At 41.0% G+C, this 12,594-nt stretch overlaps 2 protein-coding genes across 2 annotated transcripts; one reads left to right on the top strand and one right to left on the bottom strand.

Annotated features, from left to right (window-relative positions):
• Positions 1-8: 8 nt before the first annotated feature.
• Positions 9-4,142, bottom strand: trmt10c (tRNA methyltransferase 10C, mitochondrial RNase P subunit). The gene has a single exon (XM_061974736.2). It carries the CDS (start codon positions 3,881-3,883, stop codon positions 2,474-2,476), a length of 1,410 nt encoding a protein of 469 aa, XP_061830720.2. The 5' UTR covers positions 3,884-4,142; the 3' UTR covers positions 9-2,473.
• A 2,075-nt stretch (positions 4,143-6,217) lies between these two features.
• Positions 6,218-11,907, top strand: txnl4b (thioredoxin-like 4B). The gene is made up of 3 exons (XM_061975342.2): positions 6,218-6,448; positions 6,531-6,682; positions 11,322-11,907. Exons 1-3 carry the CDS (start codon positions 6,227-6,229, stop codon positions 11,485-11,487), a joined length of 540 nt encoding a protein of 179 aa, XP_061831326.2. The 5' UTR covers positions 6,218-6,226; the 3' UTR covers positions 11,488-11,907.
• The last annotated feature ends 687 nt before the right edge of the window (positions 11,908-12,594 follow it).

The following is a 12,594-nucleotide window of genomic DNA, read 5'->3' as shown; positions in this document are numbered from 1 at the left end:
AGGGTTTTTAAGCCTTTTTTAAAAGCATCCACAGTCTGTGGTGCCCTCAGGTGGTCAGGGAGAGCGTATGCATTTATTAGAAGACAGAACCAAGGTTATGGCAAGCAGAACATTTTTGTTTATTTCACCTAAATTACGCATTCATGCTTTAAAGTGTGATGTATCTGATTACTCAATCAGTGGAACAGACTGCAGCCTTAAGGACTTATCCTTAAATGTTTGGATGAAAAACTTTTGAACATATCCTGAGTTTATGAGTAGATGTATATATGACAAAATACTGAATTTAAAATGTAGCTTTTTGAATTTTGGTGCACAAATTATTTCAAAGCCACAAGTGGCGTCAGTGGTCCCAATTCAGCATCTTTTGTACTGTTTGTTCTGAGATGATTATGTGCTTATTGTCTGCTACATCATGAAATGCTTTTATGTAAGGCAGGGATGCCCAAAGTGCGGCCCGGGGTCCATTCACAGCCCGTAGCTATTGTTGTAATGGCCTGTGGAAATTTTTTTAGCATTCTTATGTTAGCGTAATAGCTTCTTTTTTTTTTTTTTGCAAATATTGCAGGTATACATCCGAGCCTCAATAATTTTGTTACTTGCTACCTTTTAGCATGGTAATGTTAGTAGACTAGCTTTTAAAATAATTTTAAAGGTATATACAAGAAGCATATTTTGGTACTTGATGTTAGCATTTTTAACAAAATGTTCAGGTATATAACGCGGAGTAATATATTTTGGTACTTGATGCTTGTTAGTATTTTAGCATGCTAGCTTTTTCAAGCTAATTTAACAGGCACACACCTCAGTATCATATATTTGTGTATGTCACTAATGCTATTGTTAGCATACTAGCTTTTTTAGCTCATATTTTTAGTTGCTCGACGCTACCTGGCCAGCGTGTTAACTTAGCATTTCAGTTCGTTTTAAGCTCTTCGGCATTCATACTACAACATTTATACCGAAATTGTGTTTTCGAGTTTTCTGAAAAAGTGCATATAGAAGGTAAAAACTACCAAAATGGCCCCCGCATCCTTTTAATTTAAGTTAAAGTTAAAGTACCAATGATTGTCACACACACACCAGGTGTGGTGAAATTTGTCCTCTGCATTTGACCCATCCCCTTTGATCACCCCCTGGGAGGTGAGGGGAGCAGTGGGCAGCAGCGGTGCCGCGCCCGGGAATCATTTTTGGTGATTTAACCCCCAATTCCAACCCTTGATGCTGAGTGCCAAGCAGGGAGGTAATGGGTCCCATTTTCATAGTCTTTGGTATGACTCGGCCGGGGTTTGAACTCACAACCTACCGATCTCAGGGCGGACACTCCAACCACTAGGCCACTGAGTAGGTAGAAATTTGTCAGTCTGTGGCCTTCAGTGGAAAAAGTTTGGGCCGTTGAAAGTTAAACTTCCGAGTAAACTTGAATTTGTATTTAGCTAACTAACTATAAAGATATGTCATTTCTAGGGGTGTAACGGTACACAAAAATTTCGGTTCGGTACGTACCTCGGTTTAGAGGTCACGGTTTGGTTCATTTTCGGTACAGTAAGAAAACAACATTTTTGGGTTATTTATGTACCAAATTTGCAAAATCTTCCACCAAAAAATATTTTTCTTAGTGGAATATTTGATGTGAAGTAATGGGAACCTTGGATAGGTCAATAATCCATAATATTGATTTTGATTCAATATTATGTTTTGAGCAATGACAGTTTGAAAGAAAATAAAAAAACAGCTTTGTTTTATTAGTCAACATTGCAACTTTTTCTAAATTACATTTAACCTTTTTTTAATTTAACTTTTGTTATGTTTTTGTTTATTTTAATAGTATTTTTTAGAATGTGCCGTGGGCCTTTAAAACATTAGCTGTGGGCCGCAAATGGCCTCCGGGGCACACTTTTGACACCCCTGCTATAGATAATAAAAAATTAAATCTGATAAATCTATGGATAAAAAGCAGAGCCTGGCGACGCATGCGCGTTTATCATAACTCTCTCTCTCTCTCTGTCTCTGCCCCTCCCTCACCAATGCTGCTGCACACACAATTTGTTTTGTTTTTAACCCCTTCTTAACCCTGAACGCACATTGAAAATACATGCAACCCTAACTCTAAATGGACATTTGAGGCATTTAAGAAACTCCGCCTTGACAGCTCCGCAAAAGAGGACATGTCCAGTGAAAAGAGGACGTATGGTCAGTCTATCCTAGCCCGGTCGCTGTGTTGTGCCTCAGTGTGCATTGTTTACACAACGTGCGTTACGCTACTTAATATGTCCGTGTGGAAACTCGTTCGGTACACCTCCGAACCGAAACGGTTCAATACAAATACACGTACCGTTACACCCCTAATAATTTCTTATTCCATCTGTAAAGCATTCTTTGACAATAAAGTATTCGGGTGAGTGCTTTGCAAAAACGTATAAACAAATGATTCTAGTATTTTATTGGCTGAGCTTTGACTTTGTAAATGTGTTCATGAATCGTCCCACCGTAACTTGCTTCTGCCTTCACGTCTCCCTTCCATGCCGCTCTTGAGAGACGTCCGTACTCTCGGTTCTGCTGATTTTTCCCCGATTCTTGCTTTGTCCATCCAACCCGACTTCCTCTGGGATTTAAATGTACCGAGTTCCTCACGTCTGAAAGTATTTTTACTCATTTGCCCTTTGGACTGCCAAGACCTGTTCCCGTTCTCTCCAGACGCCAGATCGGTCCCGTGCTTCCTCTTCGGCACAAATTTCAGCGCCTCCTCCCATTTCCCCGTCTCCTTGATGGTCAACATGATGCGCATCATCTGGTCCAACGTCAGGTTCTTGGCGCCCGTCTCCCAGTGGAGGAACTCGTCCAGCGGTAGTCTGGCCGTGGCCAGCTTCTGACGCTTGGCGTTGGCTAAAGACACGCCGGAGAGGATGGACCGGTCCACCAGGGCGCCGACAATGTAGACTTTGGAGTGGTCAAATTTGCGGAGCACATTGGGGGAATCTGCGGTGAGGTAAACGAGGCGGTCGGCGGGGAACAGGTCCACCGCCTGGCGGTCCGTGCTGGTGATGAGCAGGCGCTCCCAGACGCCCGCGCCGTAGCGCTTGACGAGCTCCGCCATGTAGTCTCCGCCCGGCTGGAGGTTGCAGAAGTGTAGATGGTAGGGCTCGTTGGCGCGTCTGTTCCAGGCTTCCAGCTCTATCAGCTGGGAGATCGTGTTTACAATCTCCCGCCTGGACATGCTGGACTCGTAGCTCATGTCCAGGACCAGGGGCTGGTCAAACCGCATGGCCTGGGCGCTCCTCCAGGCCAGCAAACGGTCCAAGCTCCGGCTCCAGAACTGGAGAAGGTATGTGTTCTTGCATTCTTTCTGTTCCCCGTTTTCTTCTAGTTTCTGCTTGAGCGAGGCCTCCCTCGCCGCCGCCTTCTGCTGCTTCTGCTGCTTGCGCGCTTTTTTATGACCTTCCTTGATGGCCAGGTACTTGAGGAATTTCTTTCTAGCAGACTTTGTGGTGAGTTTTGCCAGTTCTTTTAACTCCTCATCCGTCATCTCCTGAGGTACCTGTATATTAGATAGACGCCAAAACGCAACAATCTCCCGAGTGGCCTCCAGGCTGTTGTTCGGACCATCCCCGTCAGTTTGCTCATCTGCACTCGCATCCTCCTTCTCCTTCTCAACTGCACAAGCTTGGGACTTCATGACTGATTTCCATTTGTCCAAGTCCAAGTCGTCCTGTTTCTGTGGACTCTCGGTACTGGAGGGACGACATAGGGCGTAGTGGGGATGGCAGGCACCGAGGAGCGGCGAAACCCTGGTTGCTTCTCGCATGATGACACGGGATAGCACATTATTAGTGCTTTTCCATACTTTGTACAAACAAGATGTCGATACGAGATGTCGCAACATGTCGAAATGATGATACCAGATGCAACCACAGCAAAAACAACAAACCGATTATTTTAACCTTTTCACACTGTCACGATAGTACAAAAGTATGTCAACGCGTCCATTACAGATGACAAATAGTTCATATAAATATTGGCATAGTATATCACCGCTCATTCACCGTAGGCGAGGTCACGTTGTTTGAGGTGTCACATTATATTAAGTCGGAAGGAAACAACATCGTTTGTGTATATATATATTTTTTTACATTCAAAATTACATTATAACCATAGTACGGCGGTGTTCATCGTCACTTAATATTAAGTATAATGAACCGTCAAATGTTTTTTTACAGCTACGACTCACAATAAGTCTTTTAAACGATACACTCAAATAAATAATGCACGGACTTTTTACGGCGTTGCACTTACACACGGCTTCCTTTTCCCAAAAGAAACAACAGCGTTTGTTTATTTTTCTTACATTTAAAATTACAGTATTAAAAAATACTGCGGTTTCATCTTCACATACAATTACGTGTAATATACCTTCAAATATTATGTTTGTACGGCTTTGACTCACCATGCATTTTAAACTATACACACACAATTAAATAATGCGCCATGCTGTTTACACGGAACAATTACGGCGTTGCACTTACACACGGCTTCCTCATCCGGAAAGAAACAACAGCGTTTGTTTATTTACTTTTTTACATTTAAGATTACAGTATAACAAAAATACTGCAGCTTCATCTTCACATAATATTACGTGTAATACACCGTCAAATATTATATTTGTACGGCTTTGACTTGCCATGCATTTGAAACTATACACACAAATAATGCGTCATTTTCCGCATTATTATTACATTATAACCATACAACGGCAGTGTTCATCGCCACTTAATATTAGGTATAATATACCGTCAAATACTTGTTTACGGCTTTTAAACGATATACACAAATAAATAATAAATAAACTTTTACGGCGCATTTACATATGACTTCCTCTTCCGGAAAGAAACAACAGCGTTTGTTTATTTTTATGACATTTACAATTATAGTACAACAAAATACTGCAGTTTTATCTTCACATAATATTAGGTGTAATACACCTTTAAATATTATTTTTGTACGGCTTTGACTCACCATGCATTTTAAACTATACACACACAATTAAATAATGCGCCATGCTGCTTACACGGAACATTTACGGAGTTGCACTTACAAACGGCTTCCTCATCCGGAAAGAAACAACAGTGTTTTTTTTGTTCGTTTGTTTTTTACATTTACAATTACAGTATAAAAAATACTGCAGTGTCATATTCACATAATATTACGTGAAATACACCGTAAAATATTATTTTTGTACGGCTTTGACTCGCCATGCATTTAAAACTATACACACACAAATAATGCGCCATTTTTTACATTCAAAATTACATTATAACCATAATACAGCAGTGTTCATCGTCACTTAATAATAGGTAAAATGTACCGTCAAATATTTTTTTACGGCTTTGACTCACTTTAAGTCTGTTAAACGATACACACAAACAAATAATACGCCATGCTGTCCACACGGAACTTTTACGGCGTTGCACTTACACACGGCTTCCTTCTCCGGAAAGAAACAACAGCGTTTGTTTATTTTTCTTACATTTAAAATTACAGTATTACAAAATACTGCGGTTTCATCTTCACATAAAATTGCGTGTAATATACCTTCAAATATTATGTTTTTACGGCTTTGACTCACCATGCATTTTAAACTATACACACACAATTAAATAATGTGCCATGCTGTTTACACGGAACAATTACGGCGTTGCACTTACACACGGCTTCCTCATCCGGAAAGAAACATCAGTATTTGTTTATTTTATTTTTTTTACATTTAAAATTACAGTATAACAAAATACTTCAGCTTCATATTCACATAATATTAGGTGTAATACACCGTAAAATATATATTTTTTGTACGGCTTTGACTCGCCATGCATTTTTTATACTATACACACACAAATAATGCGCCATTTTTTACATTCAACATTACATTATAACCATAATACGGCAATGTTCATCGTCAATTAATATTAGTTATAATGTACCGTGAAATATTTTTTTACGGCTTTTAAACGATGCACACAAATAAATAATAAATAATAAATAAACTTTTGCGGCGCTGCACTTTACTCCTCCGGAAAGAAACAACAGCGTTTGTTTATTTTTTTGACATTTAAAATGACTGTACAACAAAATATCTTCACATAATATTAGGTGTAATACACCTTCAAATATTATGTTCGTACGGCTTTGACTCACCATGCTTTTTAAACTATACAAAACACGCAAACAAATAATGCGCCATGCTGTCCACACGGAACTTTTACGGCGTTGCACTTGCACACGGCTTCATTTTCCGGGCAGTTCAGCTTCACTCAAGCTGAAAATGAGTTTATTTTTGCCTAAATTGACCTGCAAAAAAGACATAGATGATGTTATTAAGGAGGTGGCAGAAAAGGTGCTTGTTTTGAGGTTTGGGAGGGATGAAGACTCCGTTTGTCTCCAGCTAGATGAGATTGTAAGTATTTTTTGGTATTATTTGCCACCGGAAACAAACATGTCCGCTTGACGTTAAAATGCTTCTTTGTGTTCTTTTGTAGCTGTCAAAAACAGCCCATGACCTGAGCAACATGGCGTCCATCTACATCGTGGATGTGGATAAAGCTCCTGTTTACACAAGATACTTTGATATTAGTTACATACCGTCCACCGTTTTCTTTTTCAATGGACAGCACATGAAAGTGGACTATGGGTAAGATTTGCTGTCTGTTTTATCTGAATTCAATTTTTAAATACAACACATAAAAAATTAAGTTTTCCTATTCAGTGTTGAAAAGCAAAAAAATAGATATAAAAACGGTTTGACTTTAAATGTTTGTCATACAACAAAAATAAAAATAACCAGTCAACAAAAATGAAAAAGTTTAAAGTAGCAACTTCCGGTTCCGGTTTAAGAATGTTATTTAAAAACAAATGTATTTGTTTTCCGGTTTTTTTTCATTTCTGCCAAATTCTTCTCACATTTTTATGTTTTTTAACCTAGTTATTATGGATGTGGTATCTTAAAACAACTTACAGTTGTAATTGTGATTCTTGGGGTGATGATTCAATTCAGAATCAAGTCTCAACTCTAACTGATTCCTGCAATGTATGAATTGGTATAATAATAATAATAATAATAATAATAATAATAATAACTTGGATTTATATAGCGCTTTTCTAAGTACCCAAAGTCGCTTTACATGTAGAACCCATCAATCATTCACACCTGGTGGTGGTAAGCTACTTTCATAGCCACAGCTGCCCTGGGGTAGACTGACGGAAGCGTGGCTGCAATTTTTGCGCCAACGGCCCCTCCGACCACCACCTATCATTCATCATTCAATTCACCGGTGTGAGTGGCACCGGGGGCAAAGGGTGAAGTGTCCCGCCCAAGGACACAACGGCAGCGATTTTTTTGGATGATAAGAGGCGGGGAGCGAACCTGCAACCCTCAGGTTTCTGGCACGGTTGCTCTACCCACTACGCCATGCCGCCCCAAAAAATATAATATGGAAACTATTCCAAACAGGCTAAAGGTAACTGATTATTTTCTGGCTTTTAAATCGGCTTTAGTTGTGTGTCGTTTATTGTTTTGTTTTGTTTTATTTTATAGATTTTTTTTTTATTGTTTTAAGTATTATTTTAAATGGTTTTAATTAAATTACTTTTTATTGTAATTACATGCAGCACTATGGAAACAGTTTCTTAATAGTGCTGCTGAACACACGTGACTAGTCAATTTGTAGAAGCCCTAAAAAACGTCCATCCATCCATCTTCTTCCGCTTATCCGAGGTCGGGTCGTGGGGGCAGCAGCCTAAGCAGGAAAGCCCAGATTTCCCTTTCCCCAGCCACTTCGTCCAGCTCCTCTCGGGGGATCCCGAGGCGTTCCTAGGCCAGCCGGGAGACATAGTCTTCCCAACGTGTCCTGGGTCTTCCCCGTGGCCTCCTACCGTTCGGACGTGCCCGAAACACCTCCCTAGGGAGGCGTGCATCCTGACCAGATGCCCGAACCACCTCATCTGGCTCCTCTCGATGTGGAGGAGCAGCGGCTTTACTTTGAGCTCCTCCCGGATGGCAGAGCTTCTCACCCTATCTCTAAGGGAGAGCCCCGCCACCCGGCGGAGGAAACTCATTTCGGCCGCTTGTACCCGTGATCTTGTCCTTTCGGTCATAACCCAAAGCTCATGACAATAGGTGAGGATGGGAACATAGATCGACCGGTAAATTGAGAGCTTTGCCTTCCGGCTCAGCTCCTTCTTCACCACAAGGGATTGATACAGCGTCCGCATTACTGAAGACGCCGCACCAATCCGCCTGTCGATCTCACGATCCACTCTTCCCTCACTCGTGAACAAGACTCCGAGGTACTTGAACTCCTCTACTTGGAGCAGGGTCTCTTCCCCAACTCGGAGATGGCACTCCACCCTTTTCCGGGCGAGAACCATGGACTCAGACTTGGAGGTGCTGATTCTCATCCCAGTCGCTTCACACTCGGCTGCGAACCGATCTAGTGAGAGCTGAAGATCCTGGCCGGAGGAAGCCATCAGGACCACATCATCTGCAAATAGCAGAGACCTAATCCTGCAGCCACCAAACCGGATCTCCTCAACGCCTTGACTGCGCCTAGAAATTCTGTCCATAAAAGTTATGAACAGAATCGGTGACAAAGGGCAGCCTTGGCGGACTCCAACCCTCACTGGAAACGTGTCCGACTTACTGCCGGCAATGCGGATCAAGCTCTGACACTGATCATACAGGGAGCGGACCGCCACAATCAGACAGTCCGATACCCCATACTCTCTGAGCACTCCCCACAGGACTTCCCGAGGGACACGGTCGAATGCCTTCTCCAAGTCTACAAAGCACATGTAGACTGGTTGGGCAAACTCCCATGCACCCTCAAGGACCCTGCCGAGAGTATAGAGCTGGTCCACAGTTCCACGACCAGGACGAAAACCACACTGTTCCTCCTGAATCCGAGGTTCGACTGTCCGGCGTAGCCTCCTCTCCAGTACATCTGAATAAACCTTACCGGGAAGGCTGAGGCCTAAAAAAACGTATTTAAAAAAAAATAGATCCTTAAAAAGACAAAGTCAACAATTCTTTATTCTTTTGCTTGAAAATTAAATTTGATTCAGAATCTGAATAAACAAGAATCTTAACGCATTCATTCTGGGGGATTTTGCTAGCTTTTTTTTTGTGATTGTAGCTGTTTCAGAAAGTTGTGGCAAAGATATTTTTCTGTGACCTTTAACTTGTGATTTTATGAATTTGCTAACCATTTTTAAGTGTAATCTTAAACTAAAAAACACAGGATTTTAACAACAATTGGAAAAACATATTGTATTGATGTTTATGTCACACCAACTCAAAAGTAAACAGTAGATGATGGTGACAGCCATATTTGCCAACCCTCCCGAATTTTCCGGGAGACTCCCGAAATTCAGCGCCTCTCCCGAAAACCTCCCGGGACAAATATTCTCCCGAAAATCTCCCGATTTTCAGCCGGATCCATGCGGACCTGAGTGAGGACAGCCTTTTTTCACTACGGGAGGACAACAGGGTGACAAGAACTAAATCATCCAGACTAGAGATACATTGTATTATTATGTTTATCTTACCTAAAAATAAATAGATATTTATTAATAAAAAATAAAATAAAAACTACCGGTAAATACATTTTAACTATATTTTGCTAAAAACATCACAATTAATTGTATTTTAATTTTTATTTTTTCTGACTCCTTATTACATCCAGCTATAGAATTTTACATTAAAATAAACATATTTGAAATAATTAATTTTAAATTATCATAATAATTCATTTAAAATGACCATATTTAATTATTAAAATTGCTTGTTTATCAACAACTTTAGCATTTTATTCACTACATTTTGAAGCTCTCAGAAGCCAAGTTATGTTATAGTCCTTAATATTTATTTATGCAAGTTTGAAGTACTGCGATGAGGTGGCGACTTGTCCAGGGTGTACCCCGCCTTCCGCCCGATTGTAGCTGAGATAGGCTCCAGCGCCCCCCGCGACCCCAAAAGGGAATAAGCGGTACAAAATGGATGGATGGAAGTTTGAAGTATCAATTATCCAAACACAGTTTTGTTTGCATATTTTCAGAATGTAGATATACATATATGTATGTGTGGGAAAAAAATCACAAGACTATTTCATCTCTACAGGCCTGTTTCATGAGGGGGGGTACCCTCAATCATCAGGAGATTTTAATGGGAGCATTCACATACCATGGTTTATATAGGGCACAGAGTGGGTGGGTACAGGCTGGCGTAGGGGCGTGGTGATTGGCTCATGTGTTACCTAGGAGGTGTTTCCGTCTATGGCGGCATGCTGTTACAATTTCGCTGCGCTTGTTGAGGGATGACAGGTCTGGACGGTAAATAATAAACAGTTTCTCTTTCAAGCATAGGTTGCATCTTTTATTACCACTATTGTAAGGTGTGCTGGATGCAAGAATTTGCCATGTTATTGAATATTCAACATTATTGTCTTTGAGGTCCCAAATGTGTTTGCTGAGTTCTGTGGTATTTCGCAGGTTTTTGTTCCTGAAAGAAGCCTTGTGATTGTTCCATCTGGTTTTGAATTCTCCCTCGGTTAATCCTACATATGTGTCGGATGTGTTAATGTCCTTGCGTATTACCTTAGATTGGTAGACAACTGATGTTTGTAAGCACCCCCCGTTGAGAGGGCAATCAGGTTTCTTTCGACAGTTACAGCCTTTGGAGTCGCTCTGTCTGGGGGCCGACGGCTCATTTGCAATTGTTTTGTTGTGGTTTGAGATGATTTGTCGTATATTGTTCATGCAGCTGTAGCTCAATTTAATGTTGTTCTTGTTGAATACTTTTCTTATATATATATATATATATATATATATATATATATATATATATATATATATATATATATATGAAATACTTGACTTGGTGAATTCTAGCTGTCAATATACTCCTCCCCTCTTAACCACGCCCCCAACCACGCCCCGCCCAACCCCCGACCACGCCCCCACCTCCCGAAATCGGAGGTCTCAAGGTTGGCAAGTATGGTGACAGCACATACTCGGAGCAAATAATAGTGATGTTTTACTCATTTTACACCATACAGGGCGGTAGACAGGAACCTAAAGTAGGTCTAAATGTATGTTATGAGCAATAATAATAATAATCATCCTATTAATAGCATTTTTCCTGTTTGTTTGCGCCTTAGTAAACAACCAATACATCAAGCGTTTATTGATATCCACATATTATTAAGCGAGCTTTATTAGGACCTGTATTGCCTCACAATAGTATAAAAATAAGATGTTTTATTTTTATTTTTCAGCTCGCCAGATCACACCAAGTTTGTTGGCAGCTTCAAAACCAAGCAGGACTTCATGGATCTGATTGAGGTCATATACAGAGGAGCCATGCGGGGGAAAATGATTGTCCAGAGTCCCATAGACCCTCAAAATGTTCCCAAATATGACCTGCTGTACCATGGCATTTAGCATCGCCAAATGCAAACATGAAAACGCCTAAAGTCGTGTTGTCGTTCCCGGAAAGTTGCGGCAAAAGTCACAATGTTTTGAGGCGTTTTTTTATTTTTTTCCACTAAGATTGAACCCTGGTTTGATTTAATTTGTTATCAATGTTGTTAGTGTTAACCTCAGAAAAACACAAAACTGCGACAAAAATTGGACAGCAAATACTGTATTGATGTTTTACTCGTTTCCACCGCGCAGATCTAAAAGTAGACACGAGATGGCAGTAACAGCACATACTCAGAGCTCATTGTCAAATTACCATGCTGTTTAAAGGGGAACATTATCACCAGACCTATGTAAGCGTCAATATATACCTTGATGTTGCAGAAAAAAGACTATATATTTTTTTAACCCATTTCCGAACTCTAAATGGGTGAATTTTGGCGAATTTCTATTATTCGCTCTCGGAGCGATGACGTCACAACTTGACGTCACATCGGGAAGCAATCCGCCATTTTCTCAAACACCGAGTCAAATCAGCTCTGTTATTTTCCGTTTTTTCGACTGTTTTCCGTACCTTGGAGACATCATGCCTCGTCGGTGTGTTGTCGGAGGGTGTAACAACACGAACAGGGACGGATTCAAGTTGCACCACTGGCCCAAAGATGCGAAAGTGGCAAGAAATTGGACGTTTGTTCCGCACACTTTACCGACGAAAGCTATGCTACGACAGAGATGGCAAGAATGTGTGGATATCCTGCGACACTCAAAGCAGATGCATTTCCAACGATAAAGTCAAAGAAATCTGCCGCCAGACCCCCATTGAATCTGCCGGAGTGTGTGAGCAATTCAGGGACAAAGGACTTCGCTAGCACGGCAGTTTGTTCCCGCAGACGAGCGAGCTAAACCCCCTGGATGTCTTGGCTCACACCGTCCCTTATGCCACCGAAGATGATCAAGAGAAGAATATCGACCCTAGCTTCCCTGGCCTGCTGACATCAACTCCAAAACTGGACAGATCAGCTTTCAGGAAAAGAGAGCGGATGAGGGTATGTCTACAGAATATATTAATTGATGAAAATTGGGCTGTCTGCACTCTCAAAGTGCATGTTGTTGCCAAATGTATTTCAT

This window comes from Nerophis lumbriciformis, linkage group LG15 (assembly GCF_033978685.3).
Source record: "Nerophis lumbriciformis linkage group LG15, RoL_Nlum_v2.1, whole genome shotgun sequence".
Lineage (NCBI taxonomy): Eukaryota > Metazoa > Chordata > Actinopteri > Syngnathiformes > Syngnathidae > Nerophis > Nerophis lumbriciformis.
This window is presented reverse-complemented; position numbering and strand designations above follow the sequence as displayed.